This window comes from Prionailurus viverrinus, chromosome X (genome assembly GCF_022837055.1).
Source record: "Prionailurus viverrinus isolate Anna chromosome X, UM_Priviv_1.0, whole genome shotgun sequence".
Classification (NCBI taxonomy): Eukaryota; Metazoa; Chordata; class Mammalia; order Carnivora; family Felidae; genus Prionailurus; species Prionailurus viverrinus.
This window is the reverse complement of record NC_062579.1, coordinates 11,991,480-12,019,470: the sequence shown is the minus strand read 5'-3', so window position 1 is coordinate 12,019,470 and position 27,991 is coordinate 11,991,480. Positions and strand designations below refer to the sequence as shown.

The 27,991-nt window shown below is 42.7% G+C and overlaps 1 protein-coding gene across 3 annotated transcripts in view; it reads left to right on the top strand.

Annotated features, from left to right (window-relative positions):
- Positions 1-27,991, top strand: part of ADGRG2 (adhesion G protein-coupled receptor G2) — a 137,619-nt gene that overhangs the window by 87,533 nt on the left and 22,095 nt on the right. For all 3 annotated transcript variants that reach the window (XM_047843578.1, XM_047843577.1, XM_047843580.1), the window contains 18 exons: positions 197-250; positions 3,507-3,559; positions 4,403-4,458; positions 6,506-6,545; positions 7,090-7,127; positions 8,351-8,445; positions 8,978-9,044; positions 13,604-13,995; positions 16,290-16,464; positions 16,666-16,822; positions 17,693-17,836; positions 18,601-18,723; positions 19,378-19,423; positions 19,558-19,661; positions 20,449-20,570; positions 21,904-22,172; positions 25,650-25,749; positions 26,533-26,816. In XM_047843578.1, the coding sequence (XP_047699534.1) occupies positions 197-250; positions 3,507-3,559; positions 4,403-4,458; positions 6,506-6,545; positions 7,090-7,127; positions 8,351-8,445; positions 8,978-9,044; positions 13,604-13,995; positions 16,290-16,464; positions 16,666-16,822; positions 17,693-17,836; positions 18,601-18,723; positions 19,378-19,423; positions 19,558-19,661; positions 20,449-20,570; positions 21,904-22,172; positions 25,650-25,749; positions 26,533-26,816 (2,319 nt within the window). The remainder of the gene's footprint in view (positions 1-196; positions 251-3,506; positions 3,560-4,402; positions 4,459-6,505; positions 6,546-7,089; positions 7,128-8,350; positions 8,446-8,977; positions 9,045-13,603; positions 13,996-16,289; positions 16,465-16,665; positions 16,823-17,692; positions 17,837-18,600; positions 18,724-19,377; positions 19,424-19,557; positions 19,662-20,448; positions 20,571-21,903; positions 22,173-25,649; positions 25,750-26,532; positions 26,817-27,991) is intronic.

Genomic DNA, 27,991 nt, shown 5'->3' with positions numbered 1-27,991 from the left:
GACATACTGAACGATAGTAAAGAAGGAAGTTCTGGAGCTGGCCAACTAAGAAACGAAAGCTCATTTCTTTAGCCTTTGTGGAATTCATCCAGCCAGTTGTAGCCAACTTAGCATATTTTTGGTCCACGTTTGATATGTACATTTGTGAATTCTCTTGATGACATGTTTAACCGGTTGGGTCGTGTTTTCTTTGCAGGAGTCAAACCCCAGGGAAATGTCTGCAATTTGTCATCTATTTGCAGTGACTCAGGTTAGTGCTTATGTACATTACACGCTACCAGGTGAATGCGCCCCGTGGGGAGCAAAGGTTTGTGTTTCTCCTGTTGAGTACGTGATGTGTATCTCTCTGATCTGTCTCTTTTCGTACCGCCCGGCTACTAAGAAGTCCCAAATGAAGACAAAAGCAAATTTGACATCTGCCTGAAATTATCTTCCCATTGCTTAGTGAGATGATAGATTAGCTTCCTTAATATGAGAACACGATGTGCTCGCTTCGGCAGCACATATACTTCATATGAGAACACGAAGGTCCACACCAACTATTTTTCATCATAGCTTTAAATCCATAACTAATGCCCTTAAGGTTGGCTTGCGAATATATTAAGTAGTGAAAGCTTAGAAACAGGGTGTCGTCTTTTGCCGAAAATAAAATAAACTGCTCTCCTAAGCATGTTGAAAACCTCACGTCCACCTAGTTTAACTGGATGCTAATTCCAGTAGTGTCCATAGTGTATTTTGCCATCTTTAGCCCACGCTGTCCACTATTTCTTAAAATTAAGATGGAAATCTCTTGAGAACACGCTATTTTTGAAATGGGAATATTTCCCCTTCTGCCATGGGCCAGAAGGAATGAAACAACCATTTTTCTCACGTCGGTTTGGCTCTCTGGGTTCCCTTCCTTGTTAAAACCAATGAAAGCAGATGTAAAAAACATAAACACGTGGTGTGGCAGGTCAGACCTGGATCGTGAGAAGAGAGAAGAGGAAGGTTACGGAGTATGTTGTAATATTAAAGTCTTCAAAAACCATTCTTGTGGGAATGTTTTCCTTTCAGTCTGTTCTTTTTGTTCTGTTTAATAATGTGTTTGAAAAACATAGGAAACAATTTCAGGAAAAATGAGTTAAGGTTGGAATGGTGCTGGAAAACAAGAAAACTTTGTATTCAAAGAATGGTCCACAAACATTTTCTATTTGTGTGCATGTGAGATTTCCTCGTATGAGCTTTCTGCTGATAGGGTGTACCAGGTAGAATACAGTAGGAAAATATTATCTGGCTTTGATTAAGGGGGAAAAACTTGTTAGGTTCATTTCACTTTCATATATTGTGTATCTCTCTCTCTGTCTCTCTCTGTCTCTCTCTCTCTCTCTCTCTCTCCCTCCTTCCCTGCATCTTCGCTTACCCTACTCTACTGAATCCTCCATAATTTCATTATTTTTATGCTTCATCTGTGTTTTGGACTGGTGACTAATGTCTAGTTTAGTGTTGTGTCTACATAATGTTTGATAACTTTGAAAATTGAACGTTGAGTCAAAAAAAAAAAAAACTGGTCATCTTGAATAACAGATGCCAGGAAGCTGGTTGGAGTAATGTTTTCCCCAATTAAGCAACTGAATTGACCATTTGTTTTAGTGTCTGGTGAAAACAGCCTCATCAGGGAACCAACTTTTTTGGCACCAGAAATTCCATGATATCCTGCCAGAAACTAGAAACCTTCACTTCTTGCAGGTTCCAGTCTGAGTTCCTTAATGGAAATGGAGGCTGTTGAAAAAACTGGGAGCCGACCAGGCAGAGTTAGGCTGAGGGTCAAAAGGTGGTGGCTTCCTGGTTTTTCTGCCACCGCTGTGCTCCCAGCACATTTGTGAAACTCAGCACGCCTTCCACCAGACCGGAGGATGGACTTGGAGAACGGACGGGTGAGGGAGAGAAATTGTGGCTGTCCGCAGGCGCGCACACACATGCACACGCTCAATAAATTTTAAGAGCTAAGAATTTTTTCAAAAATGGATGAGTAATTCTGTGTATATGTCAAGTATCTTTACTTTTAATAATTATGCACTGCATCAAGTGAGATTTCGATATCAGTATGCAGAAGTTGAGGTTCTCGGTAGAAAAGTGGCCAGAATGGATGAATCTGGTTAATCCCTGGACTAGTGGCTTTGTCATTCTTTTTTTTTTGTTAATTTTTTTTAACATTTTAATTTTATTTTTGAGAGGTACAGAAGGACAGAGCATGAGCAGAGGAGGGGCAGAGAGAGAGGGAGCCACGGAATCCGAAGCAGGCTCCAGGCTCCGAGCTGTCAGCACAGAGCCCGATGTGAGGCTCGATCCCACGAACTATGAGATCATGACCTGAGCTGAAGTCGGATGCTTAACCGACTGAGCCACCCAGGTGCCCCCTTTGTCAGCTGTTTTGAGTGAAAGCGGACCAACCTGGTTATGAGAATCAGTTGTACTTTGGGTTGTTACAAAAGATGAGCTGAGAAAGCGTTCAACCTTCTAGTTCCGGAGGCGACAAACTACTGCTCATAGTCTAAATAAAGCCTGCCGCCTGTTTTAGTAAATAAAGTTTTATTGGAACGTAGCAATGTCATTCACATACATAGGGTCTGGCCGCTTTCATGCATAGTTGAGTAGTTCTGACAGAACATATGGCCCACAAAACCTCAGATTCTGATCTTTCACGAAAAAGGTAGCTGACGCCTGCTCTAGTTTTTATGGCCTCTTTGCCCTTCTGCTTTCGAGGCCAGTTTTCTGTCTCTGTAGATTATGAAGTGCACACAACATGCTTCCGTTAAGGAGTCTCTATTTTCTTTTTTTTTTTTCCCGATAGAATCTGAGCTCCTCCGAGTATACCCTGTAGGAAACAGGTCGACTTAAAATGGGTTCTGTATCTCCCAAAGTGAGCATTTTAAGAGTAGAGTTTTCTGGTGTTTCTCGAATGAAAGCCACAAGGAGTTATTCCACTGAAGAAAGGATTCTCCCTGCACACTTTTCAGATTTCAAGAGCAAAATCTCAACTTTGTTCCTAGGAGAGAGATTGCATTTGGTACTATATTTTAAAGGGGAAAAAAAAACACCCCAAAATGGCAAGGAATAAATAGACTTTCACAAGATTGCTTAATTGCTGAAAAACACTTTTCCCCTCCCTCCTTCATTGGGCAATGAAAACAGCCCGAAAAGATTTTTAATGTTAGAGCCACAGTTCCCCCAGTTAGTATCTTTATGGGAAACAAAGCTCTGATGAGAAGCATGTAGGATTAGAATTTCTTGACAAGGAGACAAGTTTTTTCTCTTTCTGCATTCCCACATAAAATTTATAGTTCACATTTTCTGAAAATTGAGTCATTGACTAACTTTCTGCTAGAAAAGACAGTAACTGTGAGTACCTACAAAGAATTTGATGAAACCGTTTATAAAGTAATTTGATAATCCTTTTCCTGTGTTGTAGTAATCCTTAAGCCCTAAGGATGGAAGTCTCAAATTTTGTTTTGAAAATTTATTTTTAGCATTTTTTAGAGGTGAGATAATGTTTCAATATGAAGAAAGCAGTGTTACTCAGGTACGTTTTAAAGATTTTTTTTTATTGCTAACTTAAAAAGCAAGTGTTTGTGCATTTAAAGATTTGTTTAAGGTACAGTTTATTTATGGTATTTGGCATATTTATTTTTATGACCAAAATTAAATAAAATATGTGTTGTTGAATCACTGGCTTTGTCAAGAGGGTTTGACTTCATAATAATCATGGTATTTTTTTTAATAATTGTATTTTGGTTTTCACTAGACTTGCTGAACGTTGATATGATGGAATTCTATTGCCTTTTAAATTTTAAAATTATATTAGAAACTTCTAGCAATAAGAAATGGATTGGGTCTAAGAACAGTCTTCTGATTCTGATCCCGTTCCACCCCATGGGGGATTTAGATGCATATACTTCCCATAACCTAGATTGGTTCAGAGGAGCCCAGCTAAATGTAGATTGTTCATTCAGTGAATATTTCCTGAGCACCTACTATGTGCCAGGCAATGGGCTACGTGCTACAAATGGGGTGATGGCTGCTACTAAGTTTCCCTTTTCACATTGGGATCTTTCACTTAACTCCGGGACCTTTCCTGTGGAGAGCTTTACTAGTGTTCTTTTGGGGGAACCCTTGGAATAATGAAATTAATTAGCACATTAGACTTGCTGATTCAGAATATTTTTAAAGGAGATACAGAAACAAAAACTAGCTCAGTCAATATGGATTTGATCGTTCGCTAGGTAATACTCCAAGCAGTTAGCATTCAGTCTTTGGGGTGTAGTTCTTTGGGTGGCCAACGAAACTGGAGAACAACTTCTTGTTAGAGAGTGTAAAAAAACACAACAGTATTTGTTATATTCTTAATGATTTTATGCTTCTACAGAATCAAAATCTGGCTAATGGCACCTTATCTGGAGTCCTGTCTCTAAGTGAACTCAAGTGAGTAATCTGCTGCTTGATTGAAAAGTTAAGACATCAACGATGGAAAGATACTTGTTGAGCTACCTTTACTTTTGGAAACCGAGAATAGGAAATAGACCCGAAGGTTATAAAGAATTGGTTCTTGAGTTCTTAGCAAATTAGCATTGGTAGTCACTGGCCATCACCTAATATCCTTATGAGGCTGTTCTCTTTGATGATCTGAAAGTATGTAAGAGCTCCATTTGAATTGGTATTTGAGTTTTAATACGATTTGGTAGCCAGAGAGGTTGAAAGAGTTCAAGGTAGGATGGCAGGTATACCGTTTGTTCATGCTTTCGGGAAACATCAGTCATCCAAAAGTCAGAGAGAGCTCTTTGTTAGGTAGATAGCAGCTTATAAGGACAAGCACAGACAATGAGAAATACATTACACATGGATGCTCCCCGTTAGACAAAAGGTCAAAATGTCAGGCCCAGAGACAGTCTTACCTGACTGTCACTGGGAGGGGAAACGTCATGTGTTCACCCTCGTGCAGGGAAACAGCATTAGAGACAAAATTCGTCTTCTCTCAACCTTGCTGCTACCTCTCAAATGAGGTTTTCATAAACTTTTGAAACAAACCCAAAGCTCTGGGGACTATCTGGGACGACCCTGAAGGAAAAAAACCTCTCCGAGGTCAAAACAAAAGGAAACAAAGGTCCTCTTAAGGGTCTTCCTTTCAGTTAGCGTTTTGGCCTGGCTGCTTTTGATGATTCAGCGATGCCTAGGTGGAGAGGAGGCCCAGAGCCTACCTGGTGGATATCAAACGTCTCTAGGGCTCTACTGAGTTTATAGTGGCAAACAGTTAAAGCGGGATGGGCAGAGGTGATATTCCTGTCCTTTATGCCTATTTTTTTTTTTACCTCCTGAGAAAAATCTAACTTTCCTAGCTATTCAAAGTATAGTATATATGTGAAATAAAAAGCAGAAGATATCAATGCCCTTGAAGTATCTTAAACTTGAGATGAGAAACAATAGTGATAAGACATTTTTTTAAACTCACAGATTCATAAATAGAACACAGCTTTGCATACTTATAATACAGCTTAATTACTAGGCTTGAAATATCGAGTTCATTTAAAGCCATGAAGCATTTGTTGAGCACCTACTATGTGTTTGGCCTTGGGGATAAACCCAACTCTGATGATGGAAAACTGGTTCTAGAACAGTGGTTCTCTACCTTGGCTGCATATTAAAATCACCTGGGGAGCTTTCAAAAAATTCTGATGCCCAGGCACACCCTATAACAATTAAATCTGTATTTGGGGGCTGAGACGCAGACACTGGTATTTTTGAATGTTCCCTTGGTGGTTCCAGCATGAGGCCAATTTTTAGAACCAGAAATCTGGAGTCTGGTAGGATAGACCTAGGATGCAAACAAGTAACGGTACGGTACAATCACTACAATGAACGTGACCTGTCCAGGGTACCAAAGGATGTTCTAAGTATCTAAGTTGTCCCAACTTCCCGTGAAGCTCTCCCACACTGAAGAAATAAAAGTGTTGTTGAGTGGGATGGCAGGAGAGGAAAGAGGGAAATTCTGGAGAGGAGGGGAAGGGGGTGCTGGAGAGTGCTAGAGGGCAGGTGGGGACAGGTGGAGAGGGAACAAGGGAGAAATGAGGGAAGAAATGAGAGGTGCAAATGAGAGGTGCGGTTGCAGGGGCCCATGGTGAGTGGTGGACCCCTTTCAGAAATTTGCCCTCGGGCCAGTTCTTTCTCTGGCCCTCTGCCAGAAGAAGCTGCCTGGGGGTTGCAGCAGCCTAATGAGTAACAAGATTGTTCAACCGTAATTTATATCTTGCTGTTGGCTAGAACTTCTACGGCTTCTGTCTGGTCAGTCTCCCTTGTCATAGAAATAATTTATTTTTCTCACATAGGAATCTCATTATACCCAGTGTTACTTCAAAGCGAACACTGCAGGCAATAAATACCATAGGCTTAATTTAATTGCTAAAAATCTAACTTGTTTTGAATTTCACATCACCAGTGATCTCCTTCATGTCATTTTCTCTCGTTTTATTCACAGGCGATCAGAGCTAAACAAAACCCTGCAAACCTTAAGTGAGGTAATCACAGTACATCCTATACCTTGTTTGTAGTTGCTGTTCTATTTGGGGGAAAGCATGGATCTGCGTTCCTGAGGAAAAATGTATTCAAACTTCCCCAAATCTGTCATGTGAAAAACACTAAGTAGACTAGTTCTGTTACTCCGGAAATCAGAACTGGGCACAATGGATAGTTGTTACAAGGGGGTAGATTTTCCTTCATGTAAAACCAAAAGTTTCTTAAAATGAGGGCTCCAGAATGAGCTCCCTTGTGTGGTAGTGAGTTCCCTGGACAGTAGAAGTATGCAAGTAGAGCCTTTATGCCCTGAATAGCTTTGATGATGCGTCAGGAATCTGATAGGAATGTGAACTGGATGATCCTTGGGGGTTATTGTGGTTCTAAGATTCTGTGATGCTGTGATTAGTCCTGGGTTGTTTTGTCTGACATTCTCAACTGTCAAAGTAATATATGTGTGTGTGTGTGTGTGTGTGTGTGTGTGTGTGTGTGTATGTGTGTATATATATATATATATATATATATATGTTGTTTGTTTGTTTGTTTCAGACTTATTTTATAGTGTGTGCTACAGCAGAGGCCCAAAGGTGAGTCATTTTTAATATTTTTATACATATTGTTTCTCTACTCATGAGAAATAAAGTATTGAGGAGTCTTAGGTTGCAAATTTACATGTGTTCCTCTAAAATAAATACATATTAATGACATTTTGGATATATGTTTTTATTCTTTGAAACACTCACTATTCTGTCACATCCATCTTCTCATTTCATTATGAATCACAGAGGGATGAGTGGTATTGGGCCATTGCCTCCGGTTCTGTGACGCTGAGCATCATCAGTGTCCTTAGCCCCAAGGGCCACCACTATAACCAAGAAATGGCTCCCAGTGGTCCAGTCTAGTGATAGGCCAGACAGAGAAGAAGGAACATAATATGGTGCTTGGGACAAAAAGGAGAGAGGGAAGGAAAAGATGGGAAAGGAAGAGAAAAGAAATTAAAAGGTGTGTGCAGGGATGAATATGAGATTGCCTGACAATTATTTGATGTTGCCCAGATGATCATTTTAAATTGTGTCCATTGGCTGTGTTGGCTGCATAAGTGAATGGCTCATGTAGGTCAGTAATCTCGCCACCTGAATCCTGAGCATTCTGTGAGGGTAAAAGTCCTAGAAAATGACAGTTTCTGCTCATTACGGTATTCACTGGTACAAATACTGGCAATTCTTCCATGAAATTCTGGATTGAATCCCTATCCGCTATATATACTTAGTTCATGTCACTCACCACTTTTTTATTATTTGCAACATTAACATTTTTTCACGTAAACCAAGACTGAAGTAAAAAAAAAAAAAAGTGATAATGTCTTAAATTGCTAGTTATCTGATCATCTAGATTGAATTGCCAGAGAGATTTTTGGATTTAAGAGACCTTGATGTTCGTCTGGGCTGGTATGTGAAAGGGCTCCCATGATAGAAATTCAAATGTCTACAGATACTAGGCAAGTAGCCAGCTGGGGTTAAGGCTAGATGTTAAGATGCTTGTCTTTGCCAGTTCATGGTTACGACGGGCAGAATGAATCAGCAGCTGTGTGCGGTCAGAGGGTCTCTGGTTTGCAACCTCTGTGAATGGAAACCTGTATAAATGGCTCATGGTAGAAGGCCATGGGTCTTCACAAGCTTATTGGGCTGACGTTGCAAGTTAGCAGCATCAGTGCCTCCTTACTCCCAAGTTTGAAAAAACATTTACAAATACGTAGGTCGGTTTCCAGTTTAGTAACATTCTGGTTATATAAATATATTTCTCTTTACAGCACATTAAATTGTACATTCACAATAAAAATGAATAAAACAATGAACATATGTGCTGTAATGGTGGCTTTGAAAAGAGTAAAGATTCGACCGATGGGTAAGTTCTCTCTCTCTGTCTTTATTGCCGTGTTTGTTTTCATATGACTCTGATGTGTTCTGTGTAAAACTGAAAATGTAATCGATAAACTTAAACATGAGTCTTGGGCAGTATTTAGAGAGCTCTAAAAGGTGGTTTTTCTTGCTTTCTCAATAGAGTTTCAGTATACCTTATTTGAAAACATGGTAGAACAAGCCCTACTGAGAGAAGGGGACTGACTTCTCTTTGGAGTGTTTGGTCGATTGCTGCCGGGATGGATTTACTTCTGAATTCCTAGAAGTTGCTGAAGAGCAACTGATAATTGCAGATGTATAACCACCCCTGAATTATTCACTCAATAAATATTTCGAGCACCGAGTATGAATGTATAATTGTCGATATAATGGTATCTCGTTTATTTTATCATGTTTCAGACAAATGCTCTTTAAAATGTAGTCGGTGTAGGAATCCTAATCCTTGATGGATCTGAGCTTCTGTCTTGTCTTATCCTTGACCGTGTATTTTCTTCTTTCTTTTCTGTTGCCTCCTCCAGAACAGTGCTGCTGTTCTGTCAGGATACCCTGCCCTTCCTCCCCGGAAGAGTTAGAAAAGCTGCAATGGTATGTAGCAAATATGCTGACCCTTTTCCTAAAAGTGATAATAATCATAATAATAATAACAACAACAACAATATTTAATCACCATGCTGGCCAAGGAATTTTGGAATATCGATAGTGAAGAAGGGCTTTCAGTTTTAGGCAAAATGCATTATTCTCTTGTATCAAGTTTCCGTTTGGACCATTACCTTGAAACAATGGTTTGCAATCTTGGTTGCAAGTTAAAATCACCTAGGGAGTATTACAAATATTCTGACATACCCCCCCACACACACAAATCTCACCAACTGAATGTCCTAATATTTTTAAATTTCTCTGGTGTGGTAGTTGAGAAAGGGTATCTCATTGTTATTTTTAATTGGCGCTTCTCTTATGAGGACCGTTTGAACGTTTTTCATGTATTTGGGGGTCATTTTTGTATCTTTCTTGTTAATTGTGTGTTTATGTCTTTTTCCACTTTTTCTAGTGGATATTTGATCACCTTTTAAGAGTCCTTTGTATACTAGGGACATTAATACCCTTTGTGGTACATGTTGCAAATATTTACTTCTAGTTTGTCAGTTATCTTTCGACTTTATGTTTTTGTCACATCAGTTAAATTTTTTAAAAATGTAGCTAAATTTACTAGTCTTTTCTTTTATTGCCTGTGGATTTGGAGTCTTAGTTAGAAAGCCTTTCTCTATGCCCAGGTTATGGGCAAATTCACCCTTGAAGTTTTCTACTATTTATATGGTTTCATTTTTTTTTTTTTTTACATTAAATCCACTTGGAATTTATTCTTGTGTGTGGTGTGAAGTACGGGTCTAATTTAATCTTTTCCAAACTGTTTAGCCAGTGATCCTGTGCCATTTATTAAAAAGTCTTTTTCTCAGTGACTTGAGATGCCATCTGTGTCACATGCTAAATGTTCATAGCTATTCGGTCCCAATTCCAGACATTAGATGTTAACATTGGGGGAAGCCGGGTTAGGGGGATGCACAACTGTGTTATTTTTGCAATTTTTCCATACGCCTAAAATTAATTCCATTAAAATTTTTTTTGAAAATCTTTTATTTCCAGTCTCCTACCCTCAGCGATTCGGATTTAATTGGTCTGGGACACAGCCTAGGCACTAAGGTTTTTAAAAGCCCTCTTGGTCATTCTAATGTGCAACCAATGTTGAGAACCACTGCCCTAAATTCACCACATCAGTGGAGGGAAACTGAGAGTCAGACGCTCCAAAGTAGCAGGTGACCCCAAAGTTATGGACGACGTGATCACAGGTGTCTAAAAATATACATAGGAAAAGCTAGGGAGTGAATGAATGAAAATACTCACAGGGTTTCCCAGTGATTGGCCTGCCTGCTGTCAGTACAGGCAGTATTTTGTTTCCTTTTCCTTTTTTACTTTGCAGCATTTTCCATACTTTATTACAATCAGGTAAAATTTGTATTTGAACAAAAGGACATACGTTTTTCAACGTAAAACTTCTTAAATGGGGACAGAAGGCTAACTGTAGCTTTCTGCCCTGTGTGAGCCATATTCCTGGGATATATTAAACATTGGACCTCAAGGAATAGCTGAAGGACTTCAGAATTCATAGCATTTTCCGTAGTAAAAAGTAAACAGTATTTAAGTTTTAGGCTTAACATGCCCCATTAAGCTGGAGGGTTGAGGCCCATTTGGGAGATGGAATTTCTAGAAGTATTAGATCAGATGAAGATACCATAGCTCTTTTGAGGCAGCCCCACAGACCTCTGATGGCTGCTATTCAAAGAGCTGTTAGGAAAAAGAAGCAGGACACAGAAAAGTGGGCAGAGGATGAACTCAGTGTCTGGCTAGGGCTCTGTCATCAACGAGCTGTGTGTCCGGCTGTTGCTTCTTTATAAACAGAAATAAGTCTCGGGTTCCTCCTTTGTAAAATGAGGAAGTAAGTCCTATCAGCCCTTCCCAAAGGTTACTGTGCATACGGTCCCAGAGGGCCTTGTTAAGATTTCGATCCACCAGGTCTGGGAAAGGCCTGAGATTCTGTATTTCTGGTGCTGTTCCCAGGTGAAGCCAGTGCTGCCGGTTCATGATGTCATTGGTCTGGGGTGTAGCCCAGGCTTCTGTATTTCTCAGAATTTCTGCGTGGGGTGACTCTAACGTGTGGCCAAACGTGAGAACCACTAGGCTAGAATTAGGTGATGGCTCAGGGTCTTTCCGATGCATTGGTTCTTAAGGTTGGCTGCGTATTGCAAACACCTTGGGCCCTTTAAATCCTACTGATGTGTCAAAGTGGTCTTCTTGGGTGCCGGAAATACTCTGTTTTGATCTGGGCGGTGATGATACAGGTGTATATGTATATCAAAATTCTTCAAGTTCTAAATGTAAGATTAGTACACTCTACTGTACGTAGGCTACACCTCAGTGAAGAAGCATATTAAAACAAATATGGATACCAGTACCCACCCCAGAGATTCCAGTTCAGTTGGTCTGGGGCAGGAGCCCCAGCACTGGTGCTGAAGTGCTCTGACGTTTCTAATATATAGTTGGCTTTGCCCACCACTGTCCTGCCACTCCCCGTGCGCCTCTGCCAACGGACGGAGGGCTCCGAATAGCAGGAGTGCGGGCAGAATTAGATAGAGGGTAGCCTCTTCGTGGTGGAGCCCCGTGAACGGGAACCCTCGTGCTTGGGGGTTTGGCTGCCGCAGACCCCCAGATGTAAGAAGGAAATTTAATTTATACTTCGTAAAGCACCTTTGCCGTGACTTGGCCCCGTGAGTTGCTGGAGTATACAATTCAGAGAACAGAGTCTCAGAGAAGTCGGGTGGATTGCCTACAAGAGGAATGAGAGCTGGAGCCTCAGCCAGGGCTTCTCGACGCATCACCTTTCTGACTGTCTGGCACCCCTTTGTTCCCACTGCCATCCTGAACGTCAGGCTGTGTAGAGAGGCCTCCACCGGGTGTCTGGCCAGACTGGACCGAGCCGACATTTCTCTTTATGGGTGTCACTTGCCTCGGGTTCCTCAACCTAATATTCCTTCTTCCTCTCGCCCAAGAGAGGCTCTAAGAACATCTTCTAGTTGGTGCTCTTAAGTCATCAGCTAAAACTGGATCCATCAGAGGCTTCCCTAGGTAATAGTTTGTTGCCCCCTCTGGTTGTTCTTCCTCCCACCCCAAGACTGGTGGATGTTGATAGCAGACGAGTTCTTCTCAAGCTTCCATGCCATGAAAATATATGGGCCTGGGATCCTCACCCCTGCGCCAAGACCAACTAGAACACACACTGAGGAATAGGCCACAGAAATCTCTCTATTTTTTAAAAGTCTTCAGGGTTATTCTCACGCACAGCCTAGGTTGAAAACCGCTGGGCTAAAGCAACATTGAGGGCGTGGCTGATTTACAGGCTGGGGACCCCTGTGGCCTCAGCTTCATTCATTTTCTTCCTTCAGCAAATGTTTCCTGCTCACTACCTGTGTGCCAGTTAGCATCATGCCAGGGTATAGCAGTAGAAAATCGATTCAGACAGATTCCTATGTTCATCGGTTTCACAGAAGTTTATGTGTCATTAACCTCACTTCAAGATTTTCTTGAAACAAAATTCAGTAAATCGAAGAAAAAAACTGGCAGTGTGGTTTACCTATCCCAGCCAATACCACGCTGTGTATGAGTGAGGTAAATTTGAGGTTTCCGGGAAAGGAAAGGCTCACTTGTGGCTCACTAAGACTAGTATGAGAATTTGCTGAAATAAGTTCCATGATCCAAATCAATAATAATGATTTCCACATTTTTCTAATAATGGATCAACACCCGGAAGATTGTAATTGTAATTGACCGAATTATGTACTTCACAAAAACTACAGGGAAAACTTGAAGAACATTTTCTTGGTATTGATAAATTTAGAGCTGCTTTTCAATTTATGCCATGCCCTTTTGTACCGCATGTTAATACTGAGTTGACACAAGAGTGTGAATTTGTTATGGACGTAGTTTTGAAATGGACGTGCTTTAGCTTCAAAGTCAAATCAATTGTTCTACAAATGATGAGCCAGTTTTGTCAATGTGGATTTGAACACTAAAGGAAAATGATATTTTGGCATTTAAGTTTTTAGAAAACCTTTCAGTACGTTAGGAACAGTTTGGGCATGTGATTCTGCTTTTTTGAGAACACGTTTTTGTAAAATCTAAAAAAACCGTAAGAGACAGATTCCTAATATATGAAAACCACAGTTGGGTAAAGGCATTTAACCGCTCCCCTCCCCCAGGAGCACATAGAAGTGTTACAAGATCCCCTCAACTGAATGATAGGGGATAAGGCACAAGACCCCGAGAGGAGGGGTGACTGAGTGAACCAGAACTGGGAATTCATAAAAGAGCATCCCTCCTGGCTAACTCCTCTCCCAGGGAGGAAGTGGTAGAAGGGGGCAGGGGCAGGGGGCCAGTGGCAAGGGCACAGAAGGTGTGCAGGGGCGCAGGCTGGGAGTGGCAGGTCCCCGATGGAGCCAGGTCGCCTTGGTGGTGTCGGATGATTGCCAGAGGAAACGGGCCTCTCTCTTAACTCATTTGGGTCTCACGTGCATCTCTCTGATTCTTTCCTTTAGTGACCCGCAGGATCCTGTTGTATGTCTTGCTGGTCATCCAGATGGCCCACCGATTTCTTCTTCTAGCGGTTCCACCCCAGCTGCTCCTCAGGCCACCATTCTGGCCCAGGCCTCCGGTGCCTTCTCTTCTGCTGAACCTCTCAGCCATCCACCTGTAACCCAGAACCCCGCCTCTCCAACACGAGCGATTCACCTTCCTTCTCCCCAGCCGACAGCTCTCATTGCTTCCAGCCCTACCATTGATACGCCCCCCAAATCTGGAACTGTCTCTTCCCCTCTGCCCCAGACTGATCTTTCCCACACCCTGCCACCCGTGAAATCCTCACTTTCCTCCCCCACCACGTCTGTCCCTGTGAATGTCATCACGACCAACACACCTCCTGACGAGACAGGTAAATATGAGGATCCAAGCTGCTGCTACGTGTGTTACAATCTGGCAGATGCCAGCCTGCCAAATCAAGGTATCTGTAGTAAGACCACGTTGGACCTTTCTTTTTACGATGTCTGCTTGATATCGAGAGCTTTCCTAGAACATAGAAATAGCCCTGAGGCGAATAGATCTTAGCATATTCTACCGAGATGACTTATTTTACAGGTTTCTTTCTCCTACAAAAGGTTGGTAGCTCACTGTTTTCAACATTGCGAAGAGAAAACTTTTGAACTATTAAATTCAGTAATTCCACTTAGAAAGAAAAACTTTGCAGCCCTGAAAGTCAGTCACAGAGCGACAGATGTGGGCCTGCAGGGGCCCTCACAGGCAGCGCGATCTGGGATAGGCCACTTAGCTCCTCCTGACCCAGCCTGGGGGACTTAAAGACGGAAATAACCACACTAGCTGCACTAGGTTTAGAATGGTGGTTCACATGAGGATGCCATGGAAACTGCAGAGGGCTCCCCATATACAAAGTAGGCTCACGGGTAAAGAGATAAAGGCAAGAGCGAAAGATGCCAGAGAGAATTCTGGATGCTCTGAAGGGTCAATTCAGTGAGTCAGAATCAGACTGTCCTCGGATTTTCGGCGAGTAGGAGGCAAAACCAAGTTCTCGGTGACGAGATTGGAGCGGAGGTTGTGGTCTCCGCCTCCTCCCCCACAGTGCAAGCGTCCCCGGGAGACTGGAAGCTTCTGCCAGTTCTGCCAAGGGACTTGCTGTTTCTTTGAATTTGCACTGCTCTCTCAATTTGTTTTTATAAATATGGGCATTTTAGGCCAAATTATAAAATCATTGGGGCTTCAGTAAACTAGTTAGCCTGGGCCTAAAAATGCCCACCTTTGCAAAGCCATCCCCGGTGACCATCAGAATCCCACCTGACCATTTCCCCGGGAAGGCCAGCAACGTGGCCTGCTGTGCCTGTGCTTCTGTGGGCGGGGCTGGGGTTTCAGCCAGTAACGCAACAGAAGCCAAGTGACATACATATGAAAGATGTGTCGGGGAATTACTCGGTAGCTAAAAAGTAGACATAACTTGACAGTCCCACAAGAGAGGAGTAATGAAATACGCTAAGTCGATAAGTCACCTGAGCTCACCGACTGCAGCTGCGCATAAGAACAGCTCGATGGAAACCTGGGGGCATTTTCCAGGCCTGGAATGAAGTGAAAAGAACACAACAAGGAAGAGTTGGTACACTATGTTTATAAGAGTATGTTACGACACCTGGATGGAGATAAGAAGGGAATCTGCAAAATAAGAAATAGGATGTTAGGTGGTGGAATTAAGAGACTTTTTCGTTGCCAGACAGGTTTGGATCATTTCCCAATTAAAAAGCACTATTAAAAACCAACTTACAGCTGGTCGTCCAGCTACTAATTTCGTAATAGTCTCTTTTTCATAAAAAGAGCTTCTAGTTATCCATGTAAAATCCGGTACGCATGATAGAAATTAAAAACAAGTATATTTATACTTTTACAAATATACACTAAATACACTGATGTGCTTTTACATTTTGTTCAGTTAGGTTTGTTTTTTTTTTTTTAAAGACTTTCTTTTCAAGTAGTCTCTACATCCAGTGTGGGGCTCGAACTCACAAACCTCCAAATCAAGAGTCACATGCTCCACCCACTGAACCGGCCAGGCACCCCAGTTAGGTTTCTTGAAGTATAATTTACATACAGTAAAACTCATCCAGATCTATGGATAGATGAAATTTTTATAGTTCCGTGAGGTTGGATTAAGCACCCAACAGCCACACGACCACCAAAGTTCCCTCATGTTCCTTTATAGTCCACTCCTGTCCACTACCCCTGGGTGGCCCCTGGCCACCACCGATCGCTTTTGTTTTTCCTGTACTTTGGATTTTTCTAAAATGTCATATGAAGAGACTCATACAATATGTAGCCTTTTGAGTCCGGCTTCTTTCAGTTAACATAATACATTGGAGAACTGGAGATCCATCCATGTTGTTGCAAGTAGCTCCTGCCTTTTAATTACTGAATAATTGTCCATTATATAGATGGATCACGGTTTGTTTATCCATTCTTCAGTTGATAGACATTTGAGTTTCCAGTTTGGGACTGTTATGAAAAAGGCCCCTGTAAAAATTCACGGACAAGTCTTCTTAAGATACGTTTACATTTCCCTGGGGCAAATACCTAGGCGTACGTTTGACAGGACATAGAGTCTATGTGTGTTTCTTTGTTAGTGATTTTTTCCATTATGTGTTCATAAAATGATTTGGCTCTCTGTTACAGAAATTGTTTACACCAGCAGCAGCAGCAGTGATTCTGATCTTGAGAACCAAGTGTCCCAGATGGAGAAGGCTCTGTCCTTGGGCAGCTTGGAGCCTAACCTCGCGGGAGAAATGATAAACCATGTCAGCAAACTCCTTCATTCCCCACCTGCCTTGCTGGCTCCTCTGGCCCAAAGGTATGACTTCGCAAACTGATGTGGTCATAGAGGAGACCCTCTAACTGTAAGAATACTTCTTATCAGGATTAATTATAGCCAAGTATTTTTCTCCCACATAAGAGGTTCATAATGACTCGTTAAATTGTTACTGCATATTCTGCTTAGAATGGGGAAGACAAAGTGGGAGTGCTGAATTTGAACTACCACTTATCTTTGCAGATTGCTAAAAATAGTGGATGACATTGGCTTACAGCTGAATTTTTCAACCAAGACCATAACTCTAACCTCCCCTTCTTTGGCTCTGGCCGTGATCAGAGTGAATGCTAGTAATTTCGACACAACTACCTTTGCTGCCCAAGACCCTGCAAATCTTCAGGTACATCCTAATCAGTTGTGGAAAAAACCTTTTCTTGTATATAACTGTAGTCTCCATGACGGAGGCAATTACTGCTTACAGTCAGGGGCGATACTCAAAGTATTTAATATCTAGAACAATGAGGTACCACAGGATCAGAAAAAGGACGTTGGTCTTGGCTGGAGCAGGATCTCAGAGGTCTTTGTGCCCGGTGTCAACCCTTTAGCAGGTAGACTGTGGAAGTTTTGCAGGGGGGTAGTGTTGCTCAGGTGCGAAGAGGTGTCCAGTGGCGAGAGAGCAGGGACATCGACTACGTATCAACCCATTTCAATATTTTAACAAGTGTTTCGATGGCACTGGTCTCAGTAGTGGTGCTGAGTATCATTCCTGCTCCTAGTGTTTTCCACCCATAGGGATTAGGGGCTGGAAACACCCAAGAAAAACCAAGTCTTGCCTTTTAACTTAATTTTTATAGTCTTCCCTTTGCAAGTTTAGTGCGTGTGGTTCTATGAAGACTTGACCCTAACAGATGGCCAAGTTGGTGTGTCTGCAGTTACCGTGCACTTTTTCTGCCCAGTTCTGTTGACATGTACATGTTATGTAATGTTGACATTATGTAATTGACATGTAATATCCTACACTTTCTGACCATTTCTGTGTATCCTTAAATTGTTTCCTTTTCTGCTCTGAGGCCTCATCGCCCAACTACACATCCTCTCCAATTTCAGAGCAGTCACAGACACAAGAACAACCGATTTTACAGAGGCACCACAAATAAATGCCTTTACGGGATCCTCCAGCTTAGTTCTCGCATCTTCCACCTCTTCGCGTTTTCCACCTCTTCATTATACTAGCCCCAGGCATTTTTGGTATCCTTTACTTGATTTTCAGGTTTCTCTGGAACCTCAGGCTCCTGAGAACAGTATTGGCATTATTACTCTGCCTTCATCACTGATGAGTAATTTACCAGCTCATGATGTGGAGCTGGCTTCCAGGGTTCAGTTCAACTTCTTTGAAACGCCTGCCCTGTTTCAGGTAAAGTTCATGCTAACTGCTTTTGGTTTAGGTTTTATCTTGGAGTGCAGCAGTTTCGTTTCTTTTAATTCTCACATATTCTTAAATCTGCTATCAGTCAAACAAACTACTGAAAGCTGCAGTTTATTTTTAAACAGGACCTAGCGATATTGGTAATGATGAGTAACAATAACTGGCACTTCTATTAAATTATTATCCCAATTTTACAGATGAGGACATGGAAATGCAGAGAGGTTTAACTTGCTCAAGAACACACAGTTTAAGTGGCTTAATGTTATATTCCCTATACAATTCACGAGGGCCCCTTTGTGTCAGTTTGTGAAACTTAACTCAGTATTTAGAGTACTGTAGAGTGGAACAAACTGTTTCTTTTTCTTTTTTTTTTTTGTTAAGTTTATTTATTTTGAGAGAGCGTCCGCATGCACATACAAGCAGGGGAGGGGCAGAGAGCAAGGGAGAGAGAGGGAATCCCAAGCAGCCTCCGCACTGTCAGCACAGAGCCCGACGTAGGGCTCGATCCCACGAACCATGAGATCGTGACCTGAGTTGAAACCAAGAGCCAGACGCTTAATCGACCGAGCCATCCAGGTGCCCCAGACAAGCTCTCTCTAAAGTCACATTACTTGGTGACCCTCAATTTGTCACCTAGATTGTAAAATAAACCATGTGGATTAAGTGGGCTGTAGGGTCTCTTCCAGCTCTAAAATTCTCTGATGATATTTCATTTTTACCCTCGCCATCTTGTCGATTCTTTGGTGTGCTAGGACCCTGCCCTGGAGAACCTTTCTCTGATCAGCTACGTCATATCATCCAGTGTTGCAAACCTGACGGTCAACAACTTGACAAGAAATGTGACGGTCACATTAAAGCACATCAATCCAAGCCAGGTGGGAGAGGCCCGTCTGGTCTGTTCATTGACCAAATACACTTGTGCAAACTGTGTCCGTGAGTTGGCCAGAAAAAAGGAGATCCAGCAGAACCTCAAACTCGGTCAAGGCAGTGTGTAAGACTAGAATCACGTGGTCACTCTGTTGGGTCTTAGCATGCCTGATAACTGGCCACCTAATTTCCAAGAAGGAGCAGTGGCAAAAGCCAGCTACTATCAATTACCTAATTTTAGTGCATTTAGATCTGTGGCTACAGGTCTGATTCTCACCTCCAAAGAGAAAACATCTCTCATTTCAGGTCAGATTGAGCATTATCTATAGCCTCACCATTCAAAGCGTGGTCTGCAGACCTGTACCATCAGCATCACCTAAGAGCTTGCTAGAAATGCCAACTCTTAGGCCCCACCCTGGCCCCCTGAATCAGAATGTGCATGTTAGCAAGGCCTCAAGGTGATTCCTGTGTACAATTGCTGAGTTTAAGAAGTTCTGACCTATTTGAGACCCACTCTTTCTAGGGACTAGAATAAAATTGGAATTCTCTAAAAAATCAAGAATGAGATTCTGAAATTTAAAAATTCATAATTTTTTTCCAATTGCTTTTCAGTTTTTTCAGTTCAGTAAATTAATTATTTGTAATTTATCTTTCCACTGCAGGATGACTTAACAGTGAGATGTGTATTTTGGGACTTGCACAGAAATGGTAGGTTCCAGTCATAACTTTTTCAGTCTTAAGGGGGCAGGGGCAGAGGGAGGAAGAAAGGGACAAGGGCGATGGGGTGATCATCGATGCCATGGCCTTGCTGAAAGGACAGATACTCTTCCCAATGCCAACAGGTGGCAGAGGAGGCTGGTCGTCCGATGGCTGCTCTGTTAAAGACAGGAAACCGAATGAAACCGTCTGTACCTGCAGCCACCTTACAAGCTTTGGCGTCCTGCTGGTAATAATCCCACATTATCTCGCTTTAGCTTCTGGGCCTGAGGGGTAGCTGGGCATCATGCCGTGATGTCTAACGTGATGGATGACTTTGATCAGCAGATATGACATTGTGGCAAAGTTAGAGACTAATGAAATTACCCTTCCAGTAAGCAAATGCACTGGAAAGAAAATTCTTGAACGTGGAAGTATTTTCTCCAGCCTATTTTTACACACAAGTTTTCCTGTTTTGAATAGCGAGAACTAGGGGATTCAGGTTCAAATGGGTAAGAAAAATGGTGTGGTTTGCATTGCACTTTAACATTTTCACCAAACGCTTTGACATAAATTATCTTCTGTACTCTCTCCAACAGGCCCGCAGGAGAGGGGGAATGAAGTGTTGTTATTGTCATTGTAAGAAGTTAGAAATAAGACTCATTGGTCCAGCGACTGTCCACAGTCATAGAACTAAGAAATAGAAGAGCCTGAAGCCAAATTCAGGTCTTGAAGCTCCTAGCCCGGTGCTTTTCCAGCGCATCATAACACACTGATAAGCGTCTGGGCTTTGGAGTCAGCCAGACCAGAATTTGGATCCTGGTTCCTCCGTTTCATAGTTGTGTGACCTTGGGCACATTATTTAACCTCGCTGGGGCTCAGTTTCATTCGTTTTTCCTGGTGATAATAATCGCGTCCACGTTGTAGTTTTGTGGAATGAACTGTGGACGGACACGTAGAATACTCCATAACTGTAAATCCTAGCTCTTTTATTTATTTCAAATATTTGGTCTTGAGAGCAGTATTTTATTTTCCAGGACCTATCTCGAACATCCTTGCCACCCACTCAGATGATGGCTCTGACGTTTATCACATATATTGGTTGTGGGCTCTCGTCGATTTTTCTGTCAGTTACTCTTGTAACCTACTTAGCCTTTGAGTGAGTATCCGACACTGGGAACTTGGATTCTAAGGCACAGTACTCCCCTCCATTGCCAAAATGTCTTAATTAAGTGCGTTCCTTGGCCTACCTCGTCCTGTATACTGCCTAGAAGTGCCACCCTTATGCAAAACTTAACGGGGCTTTTTGGGGAATATACTCACTTCCTCCTACCAGTTTTTGCACTTGCTGAAGGCAGGGGTTGTGTCTTAATCATCTCTGTACCCTAGAATGATGCCTCGTAGCTAGCCGACATTACGTGTGAAATGAAAGATCAATGCAAACCTTAAAACCTAACAGCTTATACTCTGATATAGACCATACTTTTGTGTACGGCCTAAGAGCTATGCTTCACTGATTACATTTCGAAGTTACTCTGAACAAACACAGAAGATGGAAAACATTAGCAGGTGAGAGGATGAGGAATAAAAGGTGTAAAGCCTCATTGAAAAATACAGATATTCCATGAGCGCAGCTTTGTAAGTAGGTCAGAGCAAGAATGACATTCCAAATAATGGCATCTCCTTGGCTTACCCGAAGGGTCCCTTTGGTCACTGTGGGGAGGAGTGGGGCCTCCCAACAAATTCTGTTGGAAACAAAGAAAACAGGCACTTTGATTACATTAACTGAATTAAACGGTATGTACATTCTGGGATTTGGATTTTGGACACTGATCAGGAAACGCACAAATTTACTTTCAGTGCCAAACTTTGGGTCCAGCTGTGACTACAGATCTTCTAGTGGACTTTTGGAAATATGATTAATGAGGCTAAATTACTCCGAATGATTTCACCAGGTCTAATTTCACACACATAGATGTGTACATGTCATCAATTAGCTGTAATTTCCTACGCCCGTTTCATTTAGCTATAGTTCAGACTCTTCTTTCTGTGATCTCATTTTAACTAATAACATGAGATAACTGGGGCACCTGGCTATGTTTTGAAGATCTGAATATAGGAGCCTATCGTATGAGAAGCGACAGCAATGCTTCTAGGGGAAATAGCTTGGGGAAAATGAGGGGGGGGGGCTTAGTAGATTCCCCTACAAACTCTTTGAAAGGATGGGTCAACAGTCAGCATGTAGAAGGTTCCCCAGGAATGTCAATACAAATTTTCCATATTGTTATAACAGGATATTCTGTTTCGATTTGTTGTTGTTGTTGTTGTTATCCTTACGGTCGTTGACTTTAATGCCTGCCCCTCCCACACACACAGAGAAGAAATTTATGCATGTAGACATTGACCGAAGAATAAAAATAAATTTCTTAGATACGCTCACGCAGGGGCTGTCAGAATGTGCTGCTGATTCCTTCCTTGTCCTTTCCTTCTAGAAAGATTCGGAGGGATTACCCTTCCAAAATCCTCCTCCAGCTGTGTTCAGCCCTGCTCCTGCTGAACCTGGTGTTCCTCCTGGACTCGTGGGTTGCTCTGTATGACGTGCGAGGCCTCTGCATCTCAGTGGCCGTATTTCTGCATTATTTTCTCTTGGTCTCATTCACATGGATGGGCCTGGAAGCATTCCATATGTACCTGGCCCTCGTGAAAGTGTTTAATACTTACATCCGGAAATACATCCTTAAATTCTGCATTGTCGGTTGGGGTATGTATGATTTTGCTTGCACGTTGCCCGGGCTTTCTCTGCTTTCGCTCCAGTATCTTGATTTTTCATTACACAGAAACGGTGATAAAGCAGGTCACACTTGGCAGGTTTCTAACACAGCTTTATTGTCCCTATACGTTGCACTGCCCACAGGGCGACCTTGTCCAGTCTCTTTCTAGAACACCTGTATATTACGCTGGATTGGTTGTGAACATAAACCCCTTTTAGGTTGGGGCTATGAATCCTCTCTATCTCCAGTCACTAGAATTAGGGCTGGCACACAGAAGGTGCTCAATAAGTTGAAGAGGTGAGCGGGGTGATAATGAGGCCCAGCTCTCAGTCCCCCACCTCCCAGCCAGCCCCACTGTATTCTGTGTGTCCCAGATGTTACACACACTCATGGCACTATCCTCAGAAGAGCAGAATGAGATGAATGTACAGGTAAAACCCAATGGAACGTCACTGCCACAGTGACACAGTTTTCAGATCATGCCACGTGTTGGTGGTGGTGGGTCACAAAGTCTGAGACACGGCACGTGTCTTGAAGGTCCCTTCACTCAACTCTGCACCAAATGTAGGAGCCTCCTCATCGTGACTTATCCTTGACTAAAGATGATCTAACTTCTGCTTGAATGCTTCTGTTATTAGGGAGCTCATTATTTTTGTTAAAAAACCAAAACTCAACTGACTGTATTTTTTAAATTTTTTTTTATTACTTATTTTTGAGAGAGAGAGAGACGGAAGGTGAGCAGGGGTGGGGGAGGGGCAGAGAGAAAGGGAGACACAGAACCCGAAGCAGGCTCTAGGCTCCGTGCTGTCAGCACAGAGCCTGATGTGGGGCTCGAACTCATGAACTGTGAGATCACGACTTGAGACAAAGTCGGACAATTAACCGACTGAGCCACCCGGGTGCCCCTCAACTGACTACGTTTTAAAAATCTTATCGGCTCTTTTCAGTGATTCATGAATCGGCAGCATCCAGTCTAAGACGCAGATAGAAAGGAACTGTACAAGATGAGAGACTTTTATAGACTGAAGGGAACAGGAACAAGCAAGTTATGCTAGGCAAAAAAGCAGGTTGATTATTACAAGGTTATTCTCCTTTAGGGGATGACGGAGGTGTCTGTCAGGCAGATTACCTAACGAGCACTGATAATGCGATTCCTGGTCGACTGGTCTAGGATGCCCTTTCTGGAAGAGCTGAAACTAATTAAGTCAAGTCTCGGGTTCATGACTTGGGGCTTAGCATAAGTGACCCAATTTTAGGCCTGTTGTCTTGTTTTTAACACCTTACAAGGCAGCCAATAACCATGTTGTAAAGCCCTACAGTTCTGCTTTACCATTAAATTCACTTGGCTCTCTGTTGGCACCAGTGGTCTTGTTTCTGCTCTCTATGGCGAAAAAATTATCAGCTAACACCTCTCGACTGAACAGCCTTGTAGATAATCTAGAAGTAGTATATAACATTATGAATAATGCCCTACTTTTCAGTGTATTTTCACACAAGTAACCCCATGAAACACGAGCCAGTGAGGTTAGCACAAGGCCGTTATTACTAACATCGGGTGAAGAAACCGGCTCAAAGTGGTAACGTGATTTACCCAATCCACACAACTTGACAACAGCCCAGACTGGCTCTCTGTATTCTTACGCATTTCCTTTCCACTGAATTATGGCCACCATCCCGCCCAGACTCACTCCCCTTTTTCAGGCTACATATTCCTTTTGTTCAAATACAAATTTTACCTGATTGTAATAAAGTATGGAAAATGCTGCAAAGCAAAAAAGGAAAAGGAAACAAAATACTGCCTGTACTGACAGCAGGCAGGCCAATCACTGGGAACCCCTGTGAGTATTTTCATTCATACACTCCCTAGCTTTTCCTATGTATATTTTTAGACACCTGTGATCACGTCGTCCATAACTTTGGGGTCACCTGCTACTTTGGAGCGTCTGACTCTCAGTTTCCCTCCACTGATGTGGTGAATTTAGGGCAGTGGTTCTCAACATTGGTTGCACATTAGAATCACCGAGAGGGCTTTTAAAAACCTTACCACTGGGGGCGCCTGGGTGGCGCAGTCGGTTGAGCGTCCGACTTCAGCCAGGTCACGATCTCGCGGTCCGTGGGTTCGAGCCCCACGTCGGGCTCTGGGCTGATGGCTCAGAGCCTGGAGCCTGTTTCCGATTCTGTGTCTCCCTCTCTCTCTCTCTGCCCCTCCCCTGTTCATGCTCTGTCTCTCTCTGTCCCAAAAATAAATAAACGTTGAAAAAAAAAAAAAAACCTTACCACTTACCACCCTTGTCACTGCACCTGTCATTCTGTCTTTGTCAAGAATAACAGAACACCTTTCCGGAAAGATAAGTCACTTCTCCCCAGAAAAATAAGTCCCCGCTTCTGACATTAGGCGTGGATTCTGTCTTCGTGAATACCAAAAGGCCGCATTCCCAAAGGTCCTAGACGAGCTCCACAACCCTGATATTTTATTTTTAGGCAAGTGTCTCACCTAGGAAGCCATCACATGTCAGTGTCTCTGTAAGGTGCAAATAGAAAAGAATTAAATGAAATACTACGTTAGATTGTACCAGGCACCCCAACCTGTGAGGAGAAATTGTTTTGTATTTGCCAGGGCCTTGAGATTGGATGTCAGGTCGGTCTGTGTGCACAGAGTGTGAGATGTCCACGGTGACTGGAGTGAGAGGTGATGGGATCGGGGATGAGAGGGACTCCTTCCCAGCCAAACGCCATTTTAAGCTGGGAAGAGCCTTCTCGTGCTTTCTCTTAGTGGAAGTGCCAGCAGGCCTTTTGGAGAGCCACTGTAGTCAGCATCCTCAAATCAACCAGGTCTGCTCCTCAATCCATCAATGGGTTCCAGATGATCAACTGAAGATTTGGGGTTCATAATGTAAGATCTGCCAGGAGTCACTGGTAACCCTAATATGTGGATTATTTGGGTTACGTTTTGGAGTCCTTCCCTTTGCCTGCCACCTGAGACTCAAAATTACATCCCAGATGTGTGTAAGTTAAGGGAAATTCTAGCTGTGTGGCCGACAAAAAGTCTCAGGAGAAGATAATTTCTCATGCACAGTCCAGTCAGCAGGAGTGGAGAAGTCTCTGGCCTTGCCGTTATTCAGGATCCAAGCTGCTGGGGACTCTGCCTCAAGACAGGACTTCCAAAGTTGCCCTGAATTTGGGAGGAAAGAGAGTAGAGGATTTCACAGGAAGTTTTTATGGGGCAGGCCTAGAGGTGGAGCAAATCTTCCACATCCCATCGACCAAGACCTACTTATGTGGCCACACACACCTAGCTGCAAAGCAGGCTGGGAGATGTCCACCGTGTGCCCAGGAGGAAGAGAAAGTGGCTTGGGTGAACAGCTCACCAGTCTGCTACCAGAGGAAAATAGCACGTGATCTGTAGTCTTTCTCCTCAGCACCTTGGTTATTAGAAGTATGCGTGACTGACGTTTCCCATCTTCCAGGGGTACCGGCTGTGGTTGTGATCGTCGTCCTGGCTATATCTCCAAATAACTATGGCCTTGGATCCTATGGGAAATTCCCTAATGGCTCACCGGATGACTTGTGAGTACAAAGCCCCGGAGGGAATGTGAAGTGAACTGGAAAAACAGAATTCTCCAAGAAAGCATATCGACCCTGACTCTCACCCTAACAAAATCCAGTAACATTTGTAGCAGCCTTCCCAGTTATGTATGTAATGAGATAAGCTAGTTGAAAATGCCATGCTACTACTTTACTACTTAAGTATTACAAAAACAAATGGGTGGGGCGCCTGGGTGGCTCAGTCGGTTGAACACCTGACTCTTGATTTCAGCTCAGGTCATGAACCTAGGGTTGTGGGATCGAGCCCCACATCGGGCTTCACGTTGAGCATGGAGCCTGCTTGAGATCCTCTCTCTCTCTCTCTCTCTCTCTCTCTCTCTCTCTCTCTCTCTCTCTCCCCCTCCCTGTCTCCCTTCCCTGCTCATGGTCGCTTACTCTCTCTCTAAAAAAAAAGTGTTTTGAAAATAATTTTCTAAGCCTCTGATACATATGAAATACCTGCTATATTACATTAGTAAAGACTCATGGAATAGAGTTACTAGTATTTAAAGGGGGTAAAATCCTGAATGTTTTCAAAGAATATCTTTTAAATACTTGTAATAACCAAGTGTCCTAAAATAGACTGTTAGTTCTTTTTTCCCTAGAGCTTTCAGTGGTTGTTGGAGAACAGTGGTTTTATCTTTTTTTTCCTTCTTCTACTTTTAGGAAATGTTTCAGTAAAACGATATAGATTCATTGTATCCTCTTGAACCATGCTGCAGCACTGTAATACGTTCCCCATTGTTTTCCCCCCCTAAATTCCAGCTGCTGGATCAACAGCAATGCTGTATTCTATATTACAGTTGTGGGATATTTCTGTGTGATATTCTTGCTGAACATCAGCATGTTCATTGTGGTCCTGGTTCAGCTCTGTCGAATTAAAAAGAAGAAACAACTTGGAGCCCAGCGAAAAACCAGTATTCAGGACCTGAGGAGCGTTGCCGGCCTCACGTTTTTGCTGGGCATTACTTGGGGTTTTGCCTTCTTTGCCTGGGGACCAGTTAACGTCACCTTCATGTATCTCTTTGCAATCTTTAACACCCTACAAGGTAAGTTCTTCGGCGCTAAATACTCATGAAAGATCCCAGTCGAACTTAAAGCTATCTAAAAGTTAGAGCATCCGCAGAGTGGCTTATTTCAGAGCTTAAGACTGATTTGTTGAAAAACAGATTTATCTTTGACAAGGTGGGGTATGCTTTAAGATCCTTGGAAGAAAGGCATTCACTAAATTCAGCAAGGGGTATTTTTCCTTCTTATCCAGATTGTCTCCTCGGAGGGAACATACTGGGGGGAGCCTGCCAGGAGCTCTTTCTGGAGTCACTCTTCCTTCACTTGGTTCCTTTTTTTTTTTTTTTTTTTAAATCTGTTGATCGAGGTAAACATGCATACAGAAGAGCGCGCGTACCATAAATGTCCCTGTGACGTCCTGCCGCTCCAACCTTCTAGGTCTGTGCTTGATTTGCAGGTAGTGATAAATGTGAAGTCAACAGACAGACCCCAGTGGCCGCAGCCTGGCCCAGTGGCTGATCCTGAGAAGATGCTGTGCCGGGCCACCCCCACGCAGGACAGGGGCAGGTTCTGGGCATCTCCTTTGCAGCGTCCCGTTTGTGACTGAGACCCAGCTGCAGCCGTTTCGGAGCCCGTCCAGTTGTGTTGTTCAGAAAAGCAAAATTACTACCTCTTTCAGATCAGTGTTATAAAAGACTTGTCAGATGTAATTAATTTTTAATGGAAGTACTTTGGCATTAAAAGCTAAGCAGCCTAATAGGTTTACATTACAATAACGATAATTCATGTCTCTGGGTTTCTTTTTATTCCAAATCCTCTGTTGGGATGCCTTTTAATTGCATTCTCATCCGCTTGTTTTCATCTTTTCCTGTTTGTTGCTTTTAACTCCCATAGCGTCCTCCTGTAGTTCTGTCAGGCAATGGATCAATTTGCTGGCTTTACAAGAAATCCCAACCCGTGATTGACTTCAAATGCCTGATTTGGCTATCCGTTCTGATCTGGAGGAAGCCAGTTAATATGCTTGTCGGTTACATACGGTTGTTAATTTTGACTTAACAGTGTACCAGCTTCTGAATTGGTACATCCAGGTGTTACGCTACATAGTGGTAAACAGAAAAGCTTTATCTGCCATAATGGCATGCTAGAAGAAAAAAAAAAATGCCCAAATTGCGCTACTCACAAACACGAAAGCAAGGTACCCATCCTCATATATTTA